General features: G+C 40.8%; 1 protein-coding gene across 7 annotated transcripts; it reads right to left on the bottom strand.

Annotated features, from left to right (window-relative positions):
* Positions 1–242: 242 nt before the first annotated feature.
* On the bottom strand, positions 243–24030 carry LOC137274520 (putative leucine-rich repeat-containing protein DDB_G0290503). Of its 7 annotated transcripts, XM_067807749.1 has the most exons (28): positions 23904–24030; positions 23197–23252; positions 22709–22794; positions 22449–22522; positions 21996–22099; positions 20994–21180; positions 19772–19885; positions 18939–19087; positions 17948–17986; positions 16266–16389; positions 13610–13727; positions 13188–13293; positions 12664–12880; positions 12211–12371; positions 11766–12041; positions 7804–11544; positions 7485–7556; positions 7204–7377; positions 6580–6933; positions 6033–6234; positions 5563–5751; positions 5344–5449; positions 4922–5064; positions 4362–4636; positions 3522–3764; positions 2818–2943; positions 2036–2058; positions 243–1110 (listed from the first exon to the last, which is right to left on the bottom strand). In XM_067807749.1, the coding sequence occupies exons 2-28, from the start codon at positions 23230–23232 to the stop codon at positions 1107–1109; spliced, it is 7443 nt and encodes a 2480-aa protein (XP_067663850.1). In that variant the 5' UTR covers positions 23233–23252; positions 23904–24030; the 3' UTR covers positions 243–1106. The 7 variants fall into 7 exon arrangements, with proteins under 7 accessions (XP_067663850.1, XP_067663849.1, XP_067663853.1 ...); XM_067807748.1 differs by lacking the exon at positions 2036–2058; XM_067807752.1 differs by lacking the exon at positions 2036–2058 and having other exon boundaries at positions 19772–19840; positions 23904–24029.
* Positions 24031–25965: the final 1935 nt, after the last annotated feature.

Genomic DNA, 25965 nt, shown 5'->3' with positions numbered 1-25965 from the left:
AGTAAAATACTGTCATGAATTCTTTAGTGTCATGCTGCACTAAATAATGGAGTCTGGATCAAACAATCCATTGATCAACAGCATTAGCATCGATGTGCGCAATTGGGAACTGATGACGTGACAACCAAGTCACCAAGTCTGACCACCTGATCCTGTTAGTCACATCTCATGACAAGCATGGATTACTGAAGATCAATGCTCTAACCCAGACCTTCATACAATGAAAGACAACAATACACCAGTTGGTAGTGATATGACATTTTATACATTTTGTACAAGTTTTTTCAGATGGTTAAGCTACACTATATGAATCTCCATGTTATCTGGAATGAACACTCAGGTGATAGACAAGGGGAGAGAAAACAGATCCACTAGAACAAGCCAACGGACAGAAGACAGGACATTGACTAGACTTCACTAGTTCACTGTTACATTCACAACCAAATTTGATTATCATGTATATATCTTTTCATACAACACCGTGTCTCACAATATCTGAACTACTCTTCAACTTCTTTGTAACAGCATTAGAACTATTTCATTACATTTTCTTATCCAAACAAGTATACTGATATTCTTAATATTAAAAATACAACTACACATTATACATTGCAAGAAAATCAAAAATATAACTTTATCTGATAATAGTCATATATTTCTCTTTTCATCATCACGACAGACCATGACAAAACATTGTGTTAGTATTGCACAGAGATGAGTAACCTACCACCTATATATTTATGTTCTCAGTACAGAATTACATTCATGATTAAAGAGTTTGAAGCAGGTGCCTGTAGCCAAGGTGTATTGTTTATATGCGGAATGTACATCATATATACAAAGAAATGAGTTAAACTAAAATACACTAAAAAATACCTGTACAACATTTAAATAGCCTGCGTTACATAAATGCCCTTATATCATGTTGCCAAAACATAACAAAATGTCATAATTTATACAGCATAAAACATTTTAAAAGGTTTATTGTAAAAAATGTTAATAAAATAAAGCACTATACTTTCAGAGACATTTCAACAATTACATGAAATATTTTTACAATTATATGCCAGTCTGAAGGAAGTTTCTCGTGCGCAACGGTTTTCTTGTCACCTGAAACAAAGGCAATAACTGGTAAAATGTCAGGGAAAGAATGACACATACATATTCATACAAAAGGTAAGTATGTTTTATAATTTGATGGGCATCGCCATGAAACTGATTTTCAACATACTCCAATTTACAAGAAAACTGGTTTCATTGTGCTTGATGTTTGGATGCAAGGTAAAGTTCCTGTTGTTTGTCTTACTCCAAGGACAGCTGTATTCCAGCTATGTCACAGTCAACAACAAACATTTGAACTTTGACAAGGTACCCCATTTCTTGATTTCAAGATTAATGTCCCATTTTAAAGGCACACGGTTGGTTATAGGGCTTTGCCACCTATCACCATTAAAACTGGTTTTGAGAATCATAAGGTACTAAGGACCTAGTTCCTCCTGAGTATGTAACATGTTACAGTGAAATGGATGAAGTTGGATTACAAGTGTTGTAAAACAAGTGAAACAGTGCAGTCTTTCACCAACTGTGATGAGTTAAGTGTGCATATTTCTCTTGAACACATGCAGGATACACATTGTGCCACACATTAAAACACATTAAAACAGGATGCAAAGATTTACAGCAATATGATGCCCCTTTCCCCCTGAGTGCCCCGAACAATCAAACAGAAAGTCACTGACATACCCCTAAAACTGTTAAATCAAGCGAAGCGCTGCCCTGCCCTGCCCAACAAAGGGTCACAATGATGTCCCCTCAAACTGCTATTCCTTCCCTACTCTCCAGCACCAAGTAAACTCTACCCCACCCATACAGATCAAGCCTAAACTTACAAAACTGCCCGGCCCAAATCACCCTGACCCACCCAAACCTTAGTGAACACTGCCATATCCCTCCCACAAACTGCTGTACCAACACCACCAAACACTGTGCACATGCTAGAAAACCATGAACAATAAAATAATGCAAGAAATACTACCGATGGTTTTTGTGTCGCCTAGGCTACAAGCACAGAATTGAGAAATGAAATGAGAACCCCCAAGTAGGTTCACAGTCTAGTCATCACACACATCCAATCAACAGACAACATGGAGGACATGTGGTGAGCTCAACACCTGACCCTAAACCCTTTCCTAAAACTAATTTCCAGGTACTATCGTATGTTCATCTGACAAAATAATAATCATGAAAATAATGACTTCTGGGGAATGAATTCTGAACTGTTATATTTCACAATACATAAGTTGAGCATATAAATAAAGCTGACAGACATTTCTCCCAACAAACAGCAAATATAGCACTATATCATTATCAATACATACAAACATGACCAAAGCTCTATAAACCAAAATCTTTTTTTTTTTTTTAAACTTATCATGTTACATAGACAGTAATGATTCACAAGACTCGTGAAACTGAGTATATACATGCTCTTTAACACGAGGACCAAGTCTCCCTCAACAGAAGCAGTAGTGTGTGAAATTGCCATTCCAGGGAGTTGATCAACAAAACGTTTGCAGCACATTGGTTGCAAGCCAGTGAACTGGATTGAGTTATGATGGATTTTAAGGCTAAGAATACTCTGTGTAAGATTCTGAGATGATACTATGGTATTCAGTAAGCATTATCGTTTCTGACTTTGTTTTGAGGGAAGAGTTTCCTTGGCGTCTTCAGTTTGACCATGAACATGGAGACCTTCTTGATGGGTGTTTTAATGAGGGTGTTCCGGTGACCCTCAAACATCTGGATGAGCTTACTCACCTGGCTCTTCTTCTCCTCCGGCTGCTTCTGAATGAAGCCTGTCTGGCGCTTCATGCCGCGCCTCATCCCCTGGTTGTGTACAGGGGAGAAGCCAATGCTAAAGGCAATACTCTCTCGTCGGTCAGCCTGCAAACAGAAGGATGATCCTTTCAGCAAATGAAACACATCACTTGGGGAAGAAATCAGAACTTCATCACATTATTATTGCACTATTTAACATGTTCTTAGAACTACCTCTTTGATGAAGGATAACTATTAGATAGCAGTCTGTTAATGACACACAGAGAGACAGTTAATGACATTCATCATTTTACAGGATCATGTCTTAGTTCAACAGTAGATGATAATATGAACAACATTATGATATCATGACAACTGGAAACTGTATCGAGTCCAAAGTTTTCATCTTTTGGAATGCTGGCATGGTCAAAACATCTTGTTTAACAAGAAAGCGACTTCATCCTTCAAAAATATTAGGGTCCACAAATGAAATCTCATTTCATATTTTGTGGACAAGTTTCTTGTGTAACATAATTACAAACAATGTGACCATTGCAAACTTGTCGGAAGAACTTACATGAAATGATATTAATTAACATTGTTTTTTATTTCTGTAAAAATACAGTTATATTCTGACAAAATGTTTTGACGGTATCATTATGAACATCTTTTATCCATAACCCTGTAACTCTTTGTTTGCCTACCAGTTTAGCCGGAGCTTTATTTTCACTATCCCACCGAGGTGAGTTTGCAGTTCGTGGTGACACTCCCTTTGGAGTGCGTCTGAGAGTGCCTCGTGGCGTACGAGAGTTAGACCTCGACTTCCTACGGGTGCTGACTGGTGTCTTTGGACTCTGGTTGAGACGTCCGGAGCTCCGCCGTGTCATGGAGTGACCATTGGCAGGTGTTGGTGGACCAGGGCGCTGATACACAGTGCCATACCGAGCCTGGAACCAGACCCACACATTTACCTACTCACACAGTTACCTGAGGGCACTGGTCATACAACTACCTTCCAGTTCTAGGGCTTGCTTAAGACAAATAATCCTCCTTAACTAAGTTGGTGTGAACGAGTATATGACTGTACATTGCTTCTAGCAGTACTCCAGCCATATCAAAGCATGGAGACACCAGAAAGGGTGTCCACACACTGTACTCATGTGCGAATCGCAGGGTTCCAGTGAGATCCAAAACTTTACCCCAGACATAAATAGCAGGAAACCGGAAGGAATACCATTTCATGTCCTGGTACCATGTCAACTTTAACTGCAGCTATACCACAGCTGAATGCAAACACTCTCTTAGCACTATGATAGTTGTCAGTGCCATTCATTAAAATTAACTTATGACTATCTTAGCTCACAACTATCTTAGTGCTAAGGGAGCTTGAAAATCTGAGCATAGTGGAATTGTCTGGAGACTTCATGCCAAAAAGGTGTGATCACGATCTCCTGTTCCAAGAACTATCAGTTACATCTGTATCTGAAACTACAAGAAAAGAAGATATTTGTAAAACTGTAATCAAGAAGGTGCAGGTGACTCACATGTTTTCTGTGGTCTTCAGGCAGGGTTTTTGATGGACCCTCATCTATGTCCATTGTGTTGGGTTTCCTCTTCTTCGACAGAAAGGAAGCGTCAGACACACGCTTGAAGCCATCATCATCAAACTTCTTTTTATCACATGACTGGGTCTCCACCGGGTAGGACGACTTCATGTGCGGTAAACACAGTGTATTCCGTCTCTTCAGTTCACTCAGTCGGTTCCACTCAAAGTCCAGCGGAGGTTCATCTTCACACGAGAACAATTTACCAGTCCCCACTGAAAGATTTTTTACAGAGTACCTCTTTATATAAAAACACATCTCAAATGATCAAATTATGTAAAGTAATACAAAGACATTTGGCCGTTGTTACCTTCCTTTAAGTCAAAGTCAGGAATGATCTTGTCTATTTTAATCAAAGGCAAACCATAGTGCTGTTTTGTTTTGCAAAGCGGGCAAGGCAAAAAGAGTTCATTCTGGAACAGAGCTGTTAACATTGATCAATTGGGTCTCCTAATCAAAGAATACCCAAGTGCTTCTGTGATGATCCACAATGTACTTACAGGGCAGTCCAAAAGCTGTGCCAGTGGAGTTGAGTCTGTCACTGGAGATGCTGCGGAGGGATGCCCGGCTGTTGCTTGAGCGGAGAGACAAGGAGGAACAGCTAGGAGTGAGGCCAGACGAGGAGTTTGAGGAGCTGCCGAGGCTAGAAGAGAGGAACATGCTAATTTAGTGTGGACAAAATATCACAGGCAACATCCATGAATAAAACATTATCAACCAGTGGCAGTGTTCAGGTAGGCAGTATTAAAACTTGAACCCACTGATTACATTCAGAATGTACATGTTCTTTATCTAGTGACCTTATCTCTATCTTGATATCTGTTCTATCAATCCCGTAACGTTTCTTTTAAATGTAACAATGATTATGACAAATATGATGTCACAGCATGATATGAAGAAGTTGATTCCCAGCTGATGTTACCTGGACTGGGAGATGGTGATAAGGGGTTTCCTATCCAGTGAGCTTTGTGAACTGGAGCGAAGGTTGTACTTGACTGTGTTGTCCAGCGAGTCATCCAGGCTCCCCTCTACAACATTCAACTCCTCCATCAATAACAACATACACAAACATTTAATTTAGTATATGCACTCACATTCTGAAATGACTGTACCAATTTAGCAGATCAACAACTGGTCTCACCTGTATCACCACCACTGTGGCTGCCAATGTCAATGTTGAGACTGTCATTGGCGCTGAGCTCCATGTGTCTCTGAAAGGCATTGGTATCCCCCAGGAGAGCTGTGCCTGCCTGATCCAGCTGGTGGCGATACTCTCGAACTTGGCGGTCAGCAAACTCCAGCTGGTTCTCCAGAGTACGGACTTTAGATGCTGAAACCATCTCTTGATAAGACCACACACCAGAGAATGACTAAGCTACCTGCATTATCATTACAGCATTTCAACAATTCAGTTAGCAAGTCAAACAATACTCACAGTATGTTATAAAAGCCAACCAACAACCTAGGTTAAAAACCTGTTACTCAGCCAGGACCCTGCTCTACAAAGTGGTCGAAGTGCTGAGATGATTTTAACACTCAAAGGACTATGAATGCTTTCTCATCAGGTTCTACTTCAATGCCCAAAACTCTCTGCCACAATGCATGACTTACCCAGTGACTTGGCCTGTGCATTCTCCTCCCTCATCTTACACATTTCTGCATCAAGTTTCTCAGATCGCTGCCTGTGTTTCTCGGCCGTGTGTCGCTGTGTCTCCAGTGCCTTGGTCATGGTCTCCATGCTCTCTTTGTACTTGCTGTATTTGTCTTGATACTGGCGCACCTGCTCCACCAGCTTCTGATGCTCGTCACTGGACTACAACATACGCACAACATGTTGCTGCAACATAATGTATTTGTTTCATGATGTCCTACTTTGACAGGATCACAGAGGAAATGTGAAGAACTTGCTCGGATAACTAATTAATGTAACTGCTTACACCAGTACTAACATCACCAGAAAATATACATCTGTTTGTTCATTGTTCAGCATCAAACCCAGGAATATTCAAGCCATAACATGGCACTATGAGACAAGCATGTCTGTACTAAACACACCTGTGACTGATATCGTAAGCAGTCATCCATTCTTTGGTTGCAACGACACTCATTTAACAGTCACCAACCAAATATTTAACCTTTCACATACAAGACAACTCACACTATGAGAAGACTTTTGCAGGTCAGCGATCTGAGTCTTATACTTTTCAGTTTGTTTCTGGAGCTTGGCATTCAACTCTGATGCCACTGTGATCTCGTGCTTGTGGTCCCGCACCATCTTCTGCTCACGTTCCACTTGATTCTGCAGCTTCTGTACCAACTCCTTGCATTTCTCCTCGATCTTGGCCTTCTGGCTGCGGTGCTTATCATTGTCAGTCTTCAGGTTATGCTCTCGCTCAGTCAGCTCCGACAGCCGAAGGTCCATCTCATGACACTGACTCTCAAAGTGTTGACATCGACTGGCGTATTTACTTATTTCCTGGGCCAGGTCAGACATCTTACTTGTCGTTAGTTCCTAGAAGGGAAACACATGCAGGATATGCTATACATAGATATATATGTTAAGACACAATGTATAGACACAATGAGTGAATGAGTTGGGTTTCATGCCATTCTAAGCAATATTCCAGTAAAATGAAGTGAGCTATACCTGAAATCGTAGTTTAGATAAATAACATCGGAAGTTGTTTCGTGAAGAAACTTAGAACCATATACTGAAACTTGGAAGACAATCTGTCACCTGTATTGATCTGAAACAAGAGCATCACTCTCCCATCATCCTCACCTTTTTCTGCTGGAGTATCTCCACCTGGGTCTGTAGACTCTCCTTCTCCATCCTGAGAGCCCGAACATCAGCGTCAGTGTGGCGCCGGGCTGTGGACAGCTCTCGTTCATGCTGAGCCATCAGTGCCTCCTTCTCCTTTTCAACCATCTCTTTCTCCTCCTCCACAGCTGCCAGCTGCAACAGCAACAGTGGCATCAGTCAAACACATATTCAACCTGACAGTGCTTGAGAAAATATATAATCTTAGCTATTCAGGTTTTGCTAAACTGGATTCCACATACCTGCTGCTTGAGGCTCATCATCTCTGCTTCATAACGGGAAACAGTTTCTGATGTGCTCTGTTTGAGAGAATCCTGCAACATCAAGTAAACCTAAGTTTAATGTTGAATCATAACATATTATTTCTTGTTGAGGAAATATCAAAACCATAGTAATTCATTTGAAAGGGAATTCATACAAAGATTAAGAAATACAATTGCAGCCCTCACCCTCTTAGTTGGAGACATACTTGTTAGAGAGTCAGTCTGATGTTGAATCATATCTATGTCCAAACAGTAATTCAGTAAATAAGCTGGTTAGGAAAACCATCATTACCCTTACCTTTGTAGTGCAATAATCTGTCTTCAGGCTGTGGATCTCAGACTTGAGACAGTTCATCTGTTCTTCATACACTGCCCGCTCAGACTCCAACTGACACGCAAACTCCGACTCAGCTGATTCCAGTTCCTGCTTGAGCTGCATGGCCTTCTGCACAGCTGAGTCCCGTTCCTCCTGCACCTGTTGCAGCTGCACATTCATTTCAGTCACCTGGGTCTTCAGCTCAGACGCTTCACTTTCCCAACATGATTTCTCAGTCTGCTGTTCTTGCAGCAGCTGCTGCCTGACTTCGGCAACATTTTGCTCGTGCTTTTGCTGCTGCTGTGCAAGCTTGTCCTCACACTCCTGCTGCCTGGTCTCGTGCAAGTTCTCTAACTCTGCAACCTTTCCCTCCTTCTCCTCAACCATCTGCGCCACCTTCATCTCATACTCCCTCTGCACAGCAAGGATAGCATCCTCTTTGGCAATTTGCTCCTCAACCATCTTTTCTTCCAACTCTCTGTTCCTCTCTGTTAAGCAAGTCTCTAGATGCTTTGTCTTTTCTCGGTTTTCATCAAGGTTGCTTTTCATCTCTCGCTGACTCTGAGCCATCTCCTTCAAGCAGGTATGCAGATGTGCCAACTTACTCTTGTGATCTTCTTCCATAGTGGACACAGCTTGCTCACACTCTTCCTTCATCTTCAACAGTTTCTCCTCATAATCGGCCTTCTGTCTCTCCATCATGCCCTTCAAGTCAGAGATGGTCTCCTCTAGCACAGCCTTCTGACTGAGAAGAGACCCTTCATGCTCATCAATCAAAGAAGAAATCTTATCTTCCTGACGAGTTAGTTCTTCTTTATACTGGTTCTCAAAGCTGGTCTTCCGTTCAGCCATGGCATCATCAAACTCCTCCTGTAGAGTGGACAGTTGCATGGTCCAGTAGTTTTCACACTCCTGGACCCTATTGTTGTAGTCCTCCTCCAGAGTCTTCTGTTTCTCCTTGAGCTCCTTGATGGTGTCCTCATAGTCTGTCTGTCTCTCCCGGAATGTGGTGATGCTTTCCTTAGTGGCCATAACAGCACTAGTGGCTGTAGCAATCTGAGATTCATGGCTTTGGATCAATGAAGCCTTCTCCTCCTCAAAACTCTTGCGAAGTTTTTTCATGTTTTCACTGTGACTTGACTCAAGAACTGCAATCTTCCCCTCAAAGTTATTCTGAAGAAGTGCCAGTTCTTCCTCTTTTTCTGCCTCAATATTTTCAATGACTCTTTTATGTTCCTCCTTTAATGTGTTAACCATTTCCTCATACTGACTTAACTGCTGCTTTAGTTCAGCAGTTGTTGCCTCTCTGTTCATCACATCAGCTTCACACTTCTCCACCAGCACATTCCGTTCCTCCTCACTAGTCTGAACCAGTCTCTCCAACTCCCCAACCTTCTGCTGAAGCTCCTCCACCATCTTGTCCTTTACACAGACTGTGTCTGAGAGGGACTGGATAGTATCAGTTTCAGTCTCCACCTCAGCCTTGAGAGACTGAAGTTGTTCCATCATCTCATTCTGCTGACTAACCTGCTCTCTCTTCACATCCTCGAGATTGGTCTCCAGATCTGTGACTTTGCTTTCCAGCAAACTTACTTCGGACACAAGGTACTGCTCTCTGGATGTAAACTGATCCTTTTGATTGTGCATGTTTGTGGTAGCCTCCTCAACAGTGTGTTCCAGTTGACAGATCTTCTCCTGTAGCTCTTTCTCTCGCTGTACATATCCTTCCACTTCAGTCTTCAGCTCATGCTCCAGACCCTCTATCTTGTTTTTGAACTCAGCAAGATTAGAATTAAGTTTCTGTTCCTTCTGCACAAAGTCCCGGGTCTCTCCATCCTTCAGAGAGGCCACCTCCTCCAGCTGCACCTGCATCTCAGCAACTCTGACATCCATCTTCTGTTGCAGTGATTCCTGTTCCTGCTGCTTCGCCTCAAGCTGCTTTTTCAGATCACCAACTGTTTCTTCCATAGACACCTCACTTGCCTTCAGCTGCAGAAGAAGGTCTTCCTTATCCCCACTAACACAGGCAAGCTGTTGCCTTAGAACTTCCTCGGTCTGCTGAGCTTTCATTCTGATCACATCCATATCTTGTCTCAGTGCCAAAAGTTCCTCATCTTTCTCCCTGAGTCGACTCTCACACTGCTTCTGTTCCTCTTGAGCCGAGCAAAGCAACTGTTCTTTCTCTAACAACATCTGTTGGTGCTGCTCAGTGGTAACAGTTAACTGTCTGATGTTTTCAGCATGCTCTGCTAATGATGAATCTTTTTCAGCAATAGTGTTAAACAATGTCTTTTTTTCGCTCGTCAAGTTACTTATTTTTTCTGAAAGGTTAGCAACAAGAGATTCTTTCTCAGCAATTGTCAGTTTGCACTGCTCCATTTCAACTCCTAACATCTGTATCTGAGACTTTGCTTCAGCCAGGACTGTTTCAGTTTCAGCTATAACACTCTGTTGTGTGTCAACATTTGAAGACAGGGTTTCAACCATACTATGGAGCTCCTCTAACTCAGATTCTTTCTCAGCAACTAAGGCTTGTTGCTGGGCAGCATCATGAGTCAGACTTGCAACCTTTTCCATCAGTTCACTCACAGAGGCATCCTTCTCTGCCAAAGAAAGCTGTTGATGTTGGAGTTTATCAGTCAGCTCACTAACACGAGTCTCCCTTTCTGCCAATGTCTCCTGCTGTTCTTGAACCTGCTGTGACAAGCGGGCAACATTTGTTTTCAAACTGATCACATCACTGTCACGCTCACTGAGACCTGCTTGATGTTGTTCAAGACAAACAGACATGTCTGACAAAGCAGAATCCTTCTCCCTGATCTCACCTTGGTATTTCTGCAGGAGCTCAGTCTGTGCTTGCAAAAGATCTTCCTTTTCACTGATCTCCTTCTGGTGTTTCTCAAGGAGTTGAGCCTGGGATTGCTGAAGCTCTTCCTTCACCCTGATTTCCTGCTGATGTTTCTCAACAAGTTGAGCCTGTGCTTGCTGAAGTTCTTCCTTCTCCCTGATTGCCAATTGCTGTTCTTCAAGGAGTCGAGCATGTGCTTGCTGAAGCTCTTCCTTCACCCTGATCTCCTGCTGATGTTTCTCAAGGAGTTGAGACTGAGCTTGCTGAAGATCTTCCTTCTCCATGATGTCCTGTTTTCGTTTCTCAAGGAGCTCAGTCTGTGCTTGCTGAAGTTTTTCCTTCTCTCGGATCTCTTGCTGGTGTTCTTTAACAAGCTGAGCCTTTGTCTGCTGCAGATCTTCATTTTCCTGCAAAACCTGTGTCAGAGTGGATGTCTTACCCTGCAACTCTGTTTCCAAGATTTCTTGCTTCTGTTCACTTGAGGTTCTGACTTCAATCAATTCCTGCATCAAACTTCCAACCTCTGTTGACTTTTCAGCAATTTCTCTTTCAAGTTCCTGTGTGACTTTTACCTTTTCTGCCTGAAGCTCAACCAGATTTTGTCTCAAGCCTGAGGCTTCATTTTGATTCTCAATGACCATCTGCTCATGTTTCAGGGTTATTCTGTTTATTTCAGATTTCATGTCTGCAAGCTGAGTGGTCAGGTCCTCCACCTTTTGATCCCGATCTGATAGGGCCATCTCATACTTGTTGGCAGTGTCCAGAGCTTCAGTTTCCAGATTTCGAATACGTTCATTAAGTTTGACTTCTCCACTTCTGTGCTTACTGAGATTCTCTTGAAGACGGGAACACTCTTCCTTCATAGCACATATTTCCTGCAAGACATTGCAAACATATCACAAAAACACCAAGTGTGCAAACATGTATAACCATAGCAATTCACAACTAATTACGTACCATACATTTGGTCAACATGTCAAAATTTACCAAGGCTAAATCCTGATCGAACACACGAAAAATTACCCTTCTGACTGTATTTTTTTCAAACTTTGATCTGTTATCAAACACAAAAGATGACACAAGTGAACTGATTTACCGTGTTAGCCAGATTGAGGTCTGTCCTGGACTTATTGAGGTCTGTTTCAAGAGCCGTGATGTTCTCCATGTTGGAGTCCCTCAGTGTGGTGAGTTTCTGCACCTCCAGCTGGGACTGCGCCAGGACCTGAGCCTGACTGCGGAACTGGGCCTGCAGTTCACGGCGAGACTCTGTCAGCTGTGTCACTTCACCCTCATACTTTTCCAGATGACACTTGAGCTCTGCTATCTGGTCCTCAGTGGCCATGAGGCTTTTCCTTGCAGCCAGGTAGTTTTGCTGCAGCACAATTACAAGAGCTATACAAACTATCATTCAACTGATGCATGAATGATTTGTCTTCCTCACAAGCATTTTGGCATACATAGTGTTACTGGCCAAAAATAGAAATCTATCAATGTTTTGTGTGCAACAGAGACTTAAACTTGGCAAACATCACATGTAGTACCTCAAATGCATCTCTGGTGCGAGTCATCTCCTCCAATTGAGACACTGTTGACTTGTGGGTGTCCAAGGCAACTGTTGTTTCCTGCAGTCGGTTTAGCTCGGCCTCCAACTCTGTGATGCGTTTGTCGGACACCACAGACATAGATTCCCCAACAGCAGGCGCTGAAACATGTTAACATTACACTGCCTGAGTCATGTTCATCCTCAAATGAAGATGTTCTGGTAATTTAAGAGCCCAATTGCGACTTCAATTTTTGCATCATGGCTTTTGACACTGACTGGCTGAGTGAATTTACCGTTTCATTTTCTTGGAAGAGTTGAAAATCCTTAAGGGGATAGTTATGGTGTCCTATGCAAACACAGCTTGTGCAGTTTACTCCATGATGTTTATATTCACACATACTGGACATACATTTAAAGACAGCGTAGGACTGATGATCTCCCTCCCTCTCACCTGTGAGAACATCCTCGAGGTCTTCCTTCTGACGGGAGATGATCTCACGAGCCTGGTCGAGCTGATGCTGGAGGGACTCCTGCTCCAAAGCTGCCTTTTTCCTTTCTTCCTCTCTCTGAAGCAGCTGTTTCTCCAGCTCATCCACATGCAGCGTCAGACGGTGGTTCCGGATCCGGTAGTCCTCATTCCCAGCCTGGATGGACTCCATCGTGCGCAGCTGAATGTTCCATACACAAAATGTGTTGTCAGTACTTCAAGTAACTTCCTTACTGCTGGTAAGTATGGTGAGCAAGTGAGTGAACATACTTATGTATTTTAGGAACATTCGAACAATATCACAGACATCTGAAATGGACTTCACACATTGCACCCATGCAGGGAATCAAAGTCACAACAAGAAAATACCTTAACCACGAGGGGACCCCATCTTCCCTGCTGTCATAAGTATGAAATTCTTATTTGCATGTTTACCAGCTGTTAAATAACAGATGAGCATAAACAGTCATGTATTCTAAGTTTCTTACATCATTTTTGTTCTTGCTGTTTTCTTCCATGAGTGACTTGATTTCCTTTTCCTGGTAGGCACACTGAGATCTGAGGTCAGACATCTGTTCAAGCTTTGACTTGTACCTGGCAAAACAAAGTTTGGGACTTAGAGCAATTTTGTAATGCTTCAAAACAAACTATTACAGTATAGCAAATGCAAAATATGTTGTACAGTTACATGCACAATGTGTTCCTCTTACTCCTTTCATGTACATGTGAAAATGACCCACACACCTCATTCCCTGCAAATGGAGATTCTGATCTTATCTCCAACTCCAAACATTACAACCGAGACTTACACTTCTCCAGACACCAGTTCTGTGAATTCCCTAACCCAGAAACCAGGATTGTGACTAGCCCTACCACAGACACTTGAACTATTACTACCTTGTCTACTTACCTGTCCATCTCCTTCTGCATCTGGTCATTCTCAGCCCTCAACGTGTCCAACTCATCCAAGTGGTCACGTAGCTTCCTCATCTCTTGCAGCTGTTTCTGGAGATCACGGATCTTGCTCTCTGAAAGAGTATAACATTTCAAGTGTAAATCACAGACAACAGAAGATTTTTCAGTTAACTAAAAGTCTTCAAAAATGTAATTTCCTCATGAAAATTGATATTTTATACTTATTCTGACATGCATAGCATGCTTGTCTCCTTCTATGTCTCCCTTGAAGTTCCCTTCATTAAAGTGGACGTAAAATCATTACTCACCTATGAGTAGCCTCCCTTGTGCTTGTGCACTTTGGCGCGCAAATCAGTCACATGATATGTCATGCTCTTCACTCCTTCCAAATACTTGCCCATCACCCGGATTTGCAGGGAAATCCAGAGAGTTATGAGAGGGGAGGTTTGACCTTTTGAGTCAGAATACATATATAATATCAATTTTGATAGGATGATTACGTTTTTCCTTATCCTGACTTATCATAGTTGAGGTTGAGGTAGAGGCTGGCAAACAATGTATCAGATTTCCAAAAGCAGCACTCCATTCTACTTCTACAAGGCTACTTCATTGTCAAGATGAACACTCACTTGTAGAGATGCATCCACAAATAGATGAACTATGCGATTGTTGACAAATCTCTGTAACAGGTGTAATTGTAATCTCCCCCTTGTGTGTTATGTCTTTGACTGACATCAGCAGACCGAGTAAACACTGCCAGCTGTGACAATCTTCCAGGACAAATATGCGATCTGAGCTGTGCTGAATCACATCCCTAAGAATCAGAGATCCTACAATGCTTCTAAATCTGACTTAAAAAGATTCACAAGCCATCCCAACTACGCTAGTAGACGAACAGTGAAATCTAGTTGTAGTCTGAGTTGACAGGGATTTTGATGTATTTGAATTCTGCCATCTAGGTAGAAAGCGCTGCATAGACCTCATTTATGTAGATACTGCACAACAGGTTTGGTCACTTGAGTAAACAACCAGGGGGCCCCGACAATATTCCAAATTGTAGGACATCCCACTGAAAGTGATGCCCTTGAACAGGAATCCTAGATATTTTCATGATTCTTGGTGTATCGGTATGTGCAGGCATGTGTCTTGAAGGTCTATGCTCACGAGGTAATCTGCCTGATGTATCAGTCGTTGGAGCTGAGGTAGATGTATCATCTTGAACTTTGCACGCTTGAGTAAATACTCCTAGCTGAATTTCTTCATATTGTGTATGGGGCAAAATTTTTCTCTGGAGTTTTTCTTGGGAACTAGGAAAACTGGGGAATAAAATCCTGGCATGAGGTGAGTTTGGTCCAGCTCCTCAACAGCATTTTTGCAAGTAGAGCTGAAATGACATTGTCCAGGTTTTCCGTCTGGTCATTTTCACTGTTGAACACCATTGGCTCTCTTGTCAGTGGGTGGAATGGCTCTTAACACTGTCTTGTATCCTCTGTGCAGAACTTGAGACACATAGTTGTTCCGTTTTATCCCCCAATTTTTCTATTACCATAGGAGTCACCCACCCACTGTCCACAGTTCTAAAGGAACAACTGAGGGTGGAAGGTGTCAGTCGCTCCAAACCTGACCTTCAGCGCTTGGAACCTTTGGCATCTGAGGTGTCCTGTTATTCCCTGCAGAGAGAGGAAAAAAACCTCTTCTGCCTTTGAAGGTAGAAAACTTCTTTTCCTTGGTTTCTGTACCCAGGAAAACTTGGACAAGCAGTGTTGAGACTTTTGACGCATCACGATGGCCAATGTGTGAACAGATTTTATTATCATTACTTCACGTGACTCTTAAGTAACATTCCTTGTAACTTTGCGTATGTCACCGCCAAATAAAGTTGAGGCCACTCAAAGAGCTCTAAGTAAAAGTATGGTGTAATTTTCGGTCCCAATAAGTAAAGTAAACCTTGCTTCTTCAAAAGGGTTAGTCCAACAGAAGTCAACGCCAAGTGCTAAGGGATAAATATCTGATCTTTCTTTTGAGTCAGCAATGCAGACAAGATCTGTAAAATGCATGGGCTCAAGGGAGGCTACTCGCGGGTGAGTAATGATTTTGCGTCCGCTTTAATGAAGGGAACTTCAAGGGATTCAAGTGTTCCACTATGTGCGCATAGAAGGAGACAAGCATAATGAGCATGAGTCAGGATAAAGAAAAATTTAAGAGAATGGGTTACTCCCATAGGTTTAGAATTTAGTGTTCCACAAAATCTCTATCTTCTAATCAGCCGTTAAGGCTGTGAAAAGGACTGAGACCTGTGAAGATGCAGGGTAGAATAGGTTGTCGTAAGGGGCAACTGATGGGATCGGGCTGTCAGGGATGTTGAATTGGTTGATTCATATCATCAGCTCCAAGTTACCCAGATCGATGCTAATGCTGTTGATCACTGGATTGTCTCGTCCAGACTTTATTTTTTACAGATCGCCACCACATACTAAGAATATTGCTGAGTGCGGAAATAAAGCTAAACTCACTCACACACCAAAAGGACTATATGATTTTCAGATGATCTTCAAATACTGTATACCAAAAGAAATGTTGGCTTGTACTTTCATTACACATCACTTATACGTGTTTTGACATACAGTGATGAGTGTGATCCCATTGCTTACCTCTGTTGTCAATGTCAATGGACTTCTCCTTGAGATCCAGCTCAAGTTCCTGGCGAAGATGGGCTTCATTCTTCAGAGCCACTTCCAGCCTCTTCATCTCCTGCTCTTTTTGCCGCAGCATAACCTACAACAACCACATCTCCAACATCAGATGCCGGCAACATCACCTTCAACAAACTACCTTCTTGTACACACACTCATACAGACACAGTTAACTTGTTTGAACACAGTACAACAGGTAACAATTGTTTGGACTACTTCCTTTAAATGCATCATTTGTCTTCTATTATCGCCCACTTTAAATGAAAGCTGTCTAGGGTAATATCTGTCCACAAGCCTCATTTTGGGTGGAAGTTAAAAAACACAGGAGACATCATCTCACACAAAAATATAGCAGACTGCATTCCACAAACAAGCTGGCATTTGGAGAAGCAGCAGCATACATCAACATTTGTAGCAGATCAACATGTAATGAGAGCAGAAGTGGGGATGAAGTGAGGATAAGATGATCAGTGATACAATGAAATAGCCATGACTACAGGCCACAGATCACCAACCAGAAGCCATGGATGTCTCCAACATACATGCTGCACACAGCAGGAACATGATTGTTGAACATTAGTAAAATATTCAGCAGACTTCACAGCTTACTTTCAAAACAGGGTATGACAGGAATAAAAAGAATGTTCCACATATTGTTAGTGGTCAAAGAGGAAACAATATATGAATTCATGTAGGTATTACTGGTAAACACATATAAGATGATCCATGACCTGACAAATGACCCCAATTTGCATACTTGGGAACGCTCCACAGAACGATCCACTTGAAACAAGAGGGAGACAGGTGGTCTGATAAATATGGAGAAGTTCACTTTCCCCGTGCATTTTACGCATGAATTGTTATAGCACACCCAATTTGGGAACAGGTACAATCCCAACGAATTGAATCAACACAATATACTGAGCAGATATGTTTAGGACCACCGATCCATTTCACAAAGCAAATGACATTTTCCTGGTTTTTTTTAAAACAAAATTGTTGAATATCTAGAATGCTTGTCAATGCCCCAATCATCTATTTGTCTTCGTCTTAACTAAAGGTTAGCATGGAATATCAGTATCTTATGCATGAAATTGCAGTCTTATCATTCAAAGGAATATGCAGTGTTGATTTCATGTCACGGTTAGCATGTATTGCACATGCATAATCGTCAAGCTACCTGTAGCAGCCAAGTGTACTCGCCCAATTCGTTGTACTGCCTCTCTTGTCACAAATGCGTTTAGTGCACAGGATCATCTAATATGTGTCTAGCAGTACAATAACCTAATTTTTATTTTCCTAACTAATATTTGTTTGGCATGATACATTCTAAAAAAACTAAATCTGTCAATTTGTAAATCAATAAATAAGAAATGACACAGATATTTTATGAGTGGTTAGCTTTCTGTGAACAACAAACTTGTGCAATGTGATAAAAAACATGTTGTTAGATGAATGTGGTTATATCAGACTATACAGGTACAACAGAGATGTGTATAAACAAGGAGGAAGCGCCCGACGATGGGTAAGTTGATGAACGAATCAAAAGATGAGAGGATGCACGATGGATGGACAGAGAGACAGGACATGGGGTTGTAAGGGAGCTACTGTGGGGATGCATACAGGGGTCACCAAGTTACCTCGAGCTTACTTCTCTGATCCTTCTCCCTCTGTAGAATCTAGAAACAAGTGTAAGCAGTGGACACCTACTGTAGTACAGGTCAAGCTGTTACACCGGGTATAACACAGGTCAAAGAGATACGGAAATGTACCAGTTACCACTATTCCATATGGTCCACATATATGAGTGATGAGAAACATTGCTTATGTTAATCAGCGGCCAAGGATGTTTGGAAGTATATTAAGACATCAGGGTACATTTGTTGACAAAATGTGAATGAATATAATTAAATCTGCATGTGCAATATGAAGTTGCTGGTGCTGTGATGATATGCTATTTCGGGAATGAACAATGTGATACCAACATGAAGGATGGACACTTGGTCATACCTCATTAGTCTACTGGCCATTTTGCACTAGTGTCTTGTGCTTTACTAGTAACTACTTATGGGGGAAATATAACGAGTCCATCAAAACTTCCAAGACTACAGACTTTTGGCAGTATTTATCCCTCAACATAGTGGCCAACCATACCTTGTATATAAACTAACATTAGCTCAGTAGTATAGCTGTAGAATGTACATCACATCACACAGAAGCAGTGAGTCTATCACAGATACTAGAGAAGGCTAACTCTACATCAACAGCTCTACAATGGCTTGCACAAAACAAAGACATTACAATACATTGTCAACTGTTGCAAGAAATCAGTTTTTTTTCATGGATATGGAGTTGAGCTTAAAAATGGATGTATTTATTAAATCACTTTTGAAAATAAGTGACACTGTTACACATTCTAGATAAGTTGTATCACCAGTACAATGTTGACCTTTCAGAATATTCACTTGGTTTGTGCAAGCCACTGTTGCCTTATAAATAAGTTTATTTACCTTGAATGACATCTACAAAAGAGACAAAAGTGGAGCTTATAAAATAGCCTACACAAAATAAGGAACAAGTGTCTACCTGCAAAGAGTATGATTACTGAGATATTATTTGAAAGACACCTACCTTGTGTGTGAGATGGGGGGACTGCATGAATTCCCCGATGGGGGAGCTGGCCAGGGTCAGCATCCGCAGTGGGGATGATATGTCACGCACTGAACACATGCTGGTGTTTGCAATGCGCGACAACTGTGGACTTTGTTTCAAGTCTCCCACTGAAACAGATATTTCAGTTTGAGAGAAAAATCTCTGCAGTGAATCTTGTCCTCAAACAGTTTCATTCTTAAAACAGCACAAACAGAAAAGCAAGCATCACATGGCTATCTGAGAAAATCATTCAGTGTGGCTGATTAGTAATTCCACCAAGTCTTGTGAACATCATCACTTAACTGCTTGTCAAGTATGAATATTTCAGTTAAACGTGTATGTATTGTGTTGTTTCATCAATTGTTGATCATTAATTGAACAAACACATTTAATCTACCATATTACATGAAAGCTGACACAAGGTCTTACAGCAGACTGTTAATTAACTTTAAGCAGCATGCAGACATTTTGAAAATCCAAAACCATGAACCACATGAACATGCCTTGAATTATTTGCAGTAGATGTAAAAACTTTCAACAAGACAGAAACACAAGAACTGTTAAACAAGAGCAGGGCAAGGCTTTTGTTGGAGGCAGTTGTCAAAATAAACATTTGTGACTTAAGAGAATCATATTAAGCAAGTCAAGATTTAAAGAACTGCAAAGCAAAATTATTTTCCACCACACACACAAACAAAGAACATTATACCCGCCATGTGCACTTTATGTGCTGACAAAGCATTAAGACGGGGTAAGTGCCAAGGACACAAACGTGTTGGGAAGAACACACAGTCGTAACCATGGTAACCTACTTGCACTAAAGCTACCACTGTAGTTGAAAGACTGGTCAACCACGGGCGTAGTCGGGAAGCCCTGTGCCACTAGTCGAAAGAAAAGAGTAGCATCGCGATGAGCGTGACTGTTGTCTACGAAGCGAAAATAAAGAAACAAGTGTCACAACCTCTCGCACTGTACACACAGCGAGATAAGGCAAGCCACATGCAGATTTGGATTTGGAAATACATGCCATTCGAGTTTTCACTTGTGATTTGATATCAGGGAATGTCTCGAAAAATTACTTGTCACAGATAAACATGCAAATGAAAACGTATAAAATGAGAGTCTACCATGTCTAATGCAGAACAGTGAAGAACCCCATCAACAAGGTGTGACTTACAGCCCATGATATAAAAGAGCAATGTAATGTCATTGCTTTGTTATTTGCATGACAAACAAACCACCTAAAAAGTAGATTTTGAGAGAAGCCAAGTATTTTATTGTGAAATGACAATTTTTTATCTACCTTTATAAACATCACTCATTAAATTCCTAAGCTAATGTAATTTCTTTCTGAGTGTCTTTCCAATGAATTATTAACAAATCCAAACATCAAAATCTGCTTGTCACTTTACAACACTTACACAAGATATTCCCTTCATGATGGTGATATTATATGCTACTCTCCTAGATACACCACTAACACACAAAGAACATGCACAAAAAGGAAAAACTGTCATGCACTGAAACCAAGGAAGAATTTACTAATTAAAGTTAATCAAACACAGGCCCTATAGCTTTAGCACTAACCATGCTCTACTACCTGTCACATGAACATCTAACACTGTGTCAGTTTAGATTCTGATAACCGCCCCCCTAAAGTAGTTTCATTACCCATCAGTTAATACTCATAGCTGCATCCTCAAACACATGCATATTACGTCAGACAACAGCAAATTATGAAATATAAAGAATGATTCAGTGTTATTTCATTTTCATTTTCATTTTAGCATTCTAATGTCGTCAGTTTCAATAATCAATTTGAACAAATGATACCCCTTACAACAGTGTTAAATGTAGCGAACCAGTGCATTAATTGAGAAAGAAAGTTGTAATCCTGTAGTCAATCCTGGCATCTCTGACCAGTCTAAACAATACTGTGACAAGCATGAACAGATAAAGCTTGTGCTGTTGGCGGGTAAACATAAGATACATTGACTACAAAGTATTGGGAGATAGGGACAAGCATTTAGTTACCTGTTGTCCGAGTGAGGATGTCAACAAAGTCTGGGGGCAGGACACTCTCTGAGCTAGCCGACGAAAGCATGGATTCTAATACCTCCTTGATGTTCAGCTGAATAAACTCACTGAGATTCATCGCAGGAACCACAAACAGTTGACAGTTAGCATCCTGCACTGCCATCCCAAACACGGCCAGCAGAACCTAGATTCAAAACAGGATTAAACACTGCAGCGCGTTGAATATTATGCAATGTCTCAACAGGTGGCACAAGAAATAGCAATGTGGGAATTAAACCATGGACTTTAGTGTGGTGAGTCTACATGTTTACCACTTGTCTACTTAACGTACCACTGACTGCGATGAAACTGACTGGTACCATATGCATGATTAATCAGTATTATGTAAGTATACTTTTTCGGATACCTGATTGGTCACATGACCAACAGAAATGCATAGACTCTCCAACCCAGGTCTGACCAAACTTATTGACTTGAGTTACTATGACATCAAGATAACTGGTGAAATTGGTCAATGTTTTATGGACCCACAAAATGTAATATTAACCTCAGACTTCGTCCTCGACCAGTAGTGCTTTTCAGGAGTTCATAAAGACAGGTATTGACCTCATCACCAGTCTTTAATTGTATGATATTACTGAAACTAACAAAACGTATCTAATCTAATAATAGATTGTTCATGCCTTCAGAAAAATACATCAGCATTACTAAGGGGATACTCAGTCTCTTGTTTCTTGGTCCAAACACCAACTATCCACAGAGTGCAAGATGAAATAGGTGTGTATTCCAAAGTTTAGTTTTTATTCAAACAATCAGTCCAAAATTATTTGGGTACTAGATCAGTAAGAACTTATTACAAATAACAAATGTAGCGGGTTATATCTTTCTTTAACATTTCAAATCCTTGATCATCACTGAAAACAGCTCATAAAGGCTGAGGATGTAGTTACACTAGCAATACAATATGAATGGTCATCGAAAATACAACAAGCTACATACCTTTGCCAGTTCAAATTCAATGTGTTCATCTTCCTTGTCACCAGATGACAAAATCAGATCAAAATCAATCAGTTTTGACTCCACAAAGTTTACTTTGAAAACACCTGTAAGGAATGGTCATATCATTGTCATAATTTCTCCACTGAATACATGTAAACAGGAAACGTGTACTAAAAGCATTGAAACATTATGCATACATTGCTAGCTTCAACATGAATTCAATGAAACAATACTTTCAAATTTGCCAGTGATAATTTGATAGTGACAGGGAAATCATTTGGACCAATGAACACCTAATATAAGTAAAAAACTTCAACAGTAACAGTAACTTTTGACATTAGCCCTTACTAGTTTCTTCAGCCAAGCAAGCAGGTTACAATATGACCAACATCTGGATTGCAAATCATTTCATAAACTAGAACACCTATAGATGTACACACATACACTGCATACCTTCTAAAACCTTGCGAATGAAGTCTAGTCGCTGTTTTACTTCAGTTATTTCTTCCTTACACTCAAACTGTTCCCTGTGCAAGAAGATATACATATAAACATGATAACCCATCTGATAGCATGTAGGGGAGCCCATGTAGGTTTTAGATTAACAATATGATAGTTATGATATGTAAACATGGTCAAGAATTTCAACTTATTTTAGTTGCTCCGGTCATAAATGCTTGTGAGTGATGTGACAAAAAAAATATAACACTTACAGTAATTTCAGTAAATCGAAAAGTCGCTTTCCATCTCGTAGATCAAACAAGGATTTGATCTGCTTTTCCTCGTCCACAGAATTAACCTGAAACACGTTGACCAACAAAACTTCGTAGAATTAACAAACCTCTAAGATACTTAACACTGGGGAGATGTGCAATGCTGATCTTTTTCAAGAGACAAATACTTGGCCTCCGTTCTGCAACAAATGTTACTAAATATGCTTGATTGAATGCTCGATGCTTTTCAAGAAAATGCCTGTTTCATGACTAAAGGCTGTCTAAGTTAACATGGCCAATAAAAAGGAAGAGGATTTTATGATTAGTTTCATGTTGTCTGCATTCAGAGTACTGTTACATCAAATACATCTGAAATGATTTAAAATCCAAGTTTGTTCTCCCAACACGAATGAGACTACTACACCTTATCATGCTTATGTAAGACTGGGTGATGTTTTCGTCATTGAACAGTCATCAGACATACTTACCCACTCAATGAGCGTTGTTCTCTTTGCTGGATCCATTGCTGCGTCTACAGTCTAAACTGAAAAATGTACATAATTTTATGTCACTTGTATTGGTGTTTAGGGTGTTTATCTTGGAGACGAAGTGCCTACATACCCGGGACAGTGACCACTCCTATGAGATGGCAGTTACAACACTGCCAAAATATATTTTACATCATTAGGAGGGTACCTGGCAATGGTTGGAAATAGTTATTGTAAAACTGTTCAAAATCTACAGTGTGCATGCATAAGAGGGCACACATATATCACGAATCTTAACGATCTTACAAATCCGCTCAAATAAAATCTCATATGCATGTGGTAAAGGATTCCTAACCTAACTGAGTGTATCCAAGTGATCCTAACCTAGAACTTAGTAGAAGCCATGGTTGAACAGGTTCATATCCCAATTAAATAGAGGAAGATCAAATTGACGATCATAATTGAATAGTCATATGCGCCCAATAGATCCGTGGAGAAGTTTGGCTTCACAATAATGATACAAAAATCGAGGTGACCTAGATTGCAATCAAAACAGACACTGAAACGGACATCACTTGGCCAGCGGACCAGCGAAGAAATCAAGCACGTATTCAAACGACTGTTCACACCTATATTCGGACAAAACATTGTAGATAAATTTGCAATACATATATTGTGGTTTATATTTCATATGGTTACTTTCTTACCTTAATGTAGCCTCATATTGTTTGTCATCGTCAATGTTTATGGAAATTATCACGTCTTCTTATGAGGACAGCGACTGACTTCTTTCCTTTGTAACTTCAAATTCAGCGGCTTCAATTTCGGCGAATCCCGTGATAGGATCGGATATCCCCGAGGTCGACTCACGACTGGGTCGAGTGCAATCGTAACTACTCGCCTCTTTCCGTAACCTGCAAGAAGGCTTTCCGGAATGACCCGAGTAGTTACGATTGGGTCGAGTGAATACGAGTGTCGCTCGGCTATTCTCGGCGGTAAACGTCGCCAGTTTCGAATTGTTTTGATCACAAGTACTACTTTACTTACGACTACACTCTTTCAACAGAAGTGTTCGTGAACATCAATTGATTGGTGAAAAGAAAATGTTAATAAAACAGAAATCAGAATCTCCGGGATTTAAAAGTCCATGAAAAACGACGAATAACAAAAATAACAAACCAGGAGAAAAATATTTTTGGACTGTCTTCACTTTAACAGTTCAACAGGGTGTACATTGGTAGAGGTCCCGGGGTAGAATAGGCCTTCAGCAACCCATGCTTGCCATAAAAGGCGACTATGCTTGTCGTAAGAGGCGACTAACGGGATCAGGTGGTCAGGTTTGCTGACTTGGCTGACACGTGTCATCGGTTCCCAACTGCACAGGTCGAGGCTCATGTTGTTGATCACTGGATTGTCTGGTCCAGACTCGATTATTTACAGACCACCGCCATACAGCTGGAATATTGCGGCGTAAAACTAAACTCACTCACTCACTACATTGGTAGAAAAGTAAGTTACATATTGCACAATAAAAAAATCAGACAGTGCAATGTAAAATGTTTAGGAAACACCCAGACTAAACAACTAAACCTCCACATAAGTCATACAGAGAATATGAAATTCGAATTTCTAATTACAGGATTGCACCTAGGCCGTTCCATTTCTGTAAAAATGTTTCATGTTGACGTTTCTCTTATCGATAAATTTCTCAATTTCATTAACGTCTTTTGGGGAAGTTCTGTAAATTGTGAAGCTACGTCTATGTCCTTTTATATTCATAACGAAAACGTGGCACCTTGCCAGTAGTGTCCTGCAGGTTGAGTAAATGGTTTCCACGGCAACAAAATAGAATATCATGGTTTGATATTTCGTACGTTTTATCAAGGTCTTGAGTTAGGAAATGGTTAAGATCTCTCCAAAACATTTTGACGGTTGGACAAAATGGGAGAGATGACAAAATGAGGACAATCGTGGATATAGGTAAACGTTTGACGAAATTACGTCTTTTTTAACTAAAAAACAATTCGGTGACGTCTGCATATTGGCCAATGTATGTTATGGTTCACTCTACATGCAGGTAAAGAACCGTTCAAATTTATGGTTAGGGGGATAACGTTTATGGAGAAGCATGTACAAATGTGAATCCCCTCCCCTCAACCCCCCCCCCCCCCACACACACACACACACACCCCACACCCCACCTACCTAAAATTACCCCCTGCAGAGTAATGAACAAAACACACGCACGCAAGCACGCAAGCATGCACGCAAACACGAATTTCTTCTCTACAGAAAAAGCAAAATGAGGTTTTAGAAACTAACACCATCTATACTTTACGGGGTTTTGTTTGCCTTGGGTTTTTTTCTTTTTGTCACGTGGTCTTTGAATATCTGTTTGTGGCCATTTAATTGGATCGTTTATTTCGACTCATTTTAACAACGTTTTCGTTGTGTGGCAGTCTTTAGTTTGGTGTCCTTGGGCATATTTCATTTGAGTGTCTATGGCCATTCTGACGTGTTCGCCGCTTGATCTTCTGCCAGTGCAGATGACATCCATGAAAAACAGAAGTTCATATACATGATTTGACACATAAATTTCATGAATTTGTCCTCGTTTAGTATGTATACAATTTTAACACAGTGTGCTCAACATCATACGATTGCCGCAATAAAATATTACTTCCGTTTTATTTACAAATGCAAAGTTTGGTTAGTCAACATTGGTTTTTGTTTATAGAAAGATGTACCATATCAGCTATCGAACTTGGA

Source organism: Haliotis asinina, chromosome 2 (assembly GCF_037392515.1).
Source record: "Haliotis asinina isolate JCU_RB_2024 chromosome 2, JCU_Hal_asi_v2, whole genome shotgun sequence".
In the NCBI taxonomy this organism is placed as follows: domain Eukaryota; kingdom Metazoa; phylum Mollusca; class Gastropoda; order Lepetellida; family Haliotidae; genus Haliotis; species Haliotis asinina.
This window is presented reverse-complemented; position numbering and strand designations above follow the sequence as displayed.

Excerpts from the sequence above, each read along its gene's own strand:
- LOC137274520 (XM_067807748.1), bottom strand. The coding sequence starts at position 23,232 with ATGGATCCAGCAAAGAGAACAACGCTCATTGAGTGG. Across the intron at positions 22,795-23,196 it reads GAACAACGCTCATTGAGTGG|GTTAATTCTGTGGACGAGGA; the intron begins GTAAGTATGTCT and ends AACGTGTTTCAG. Across the intron at positions 4,637-4,921 it reads CACAGCTTTTGGACTGCCCT|TGGGGACTGGTAAATTGTTC; the intron begins GTAAGTACATTG and ends AAAATCTTTCAG.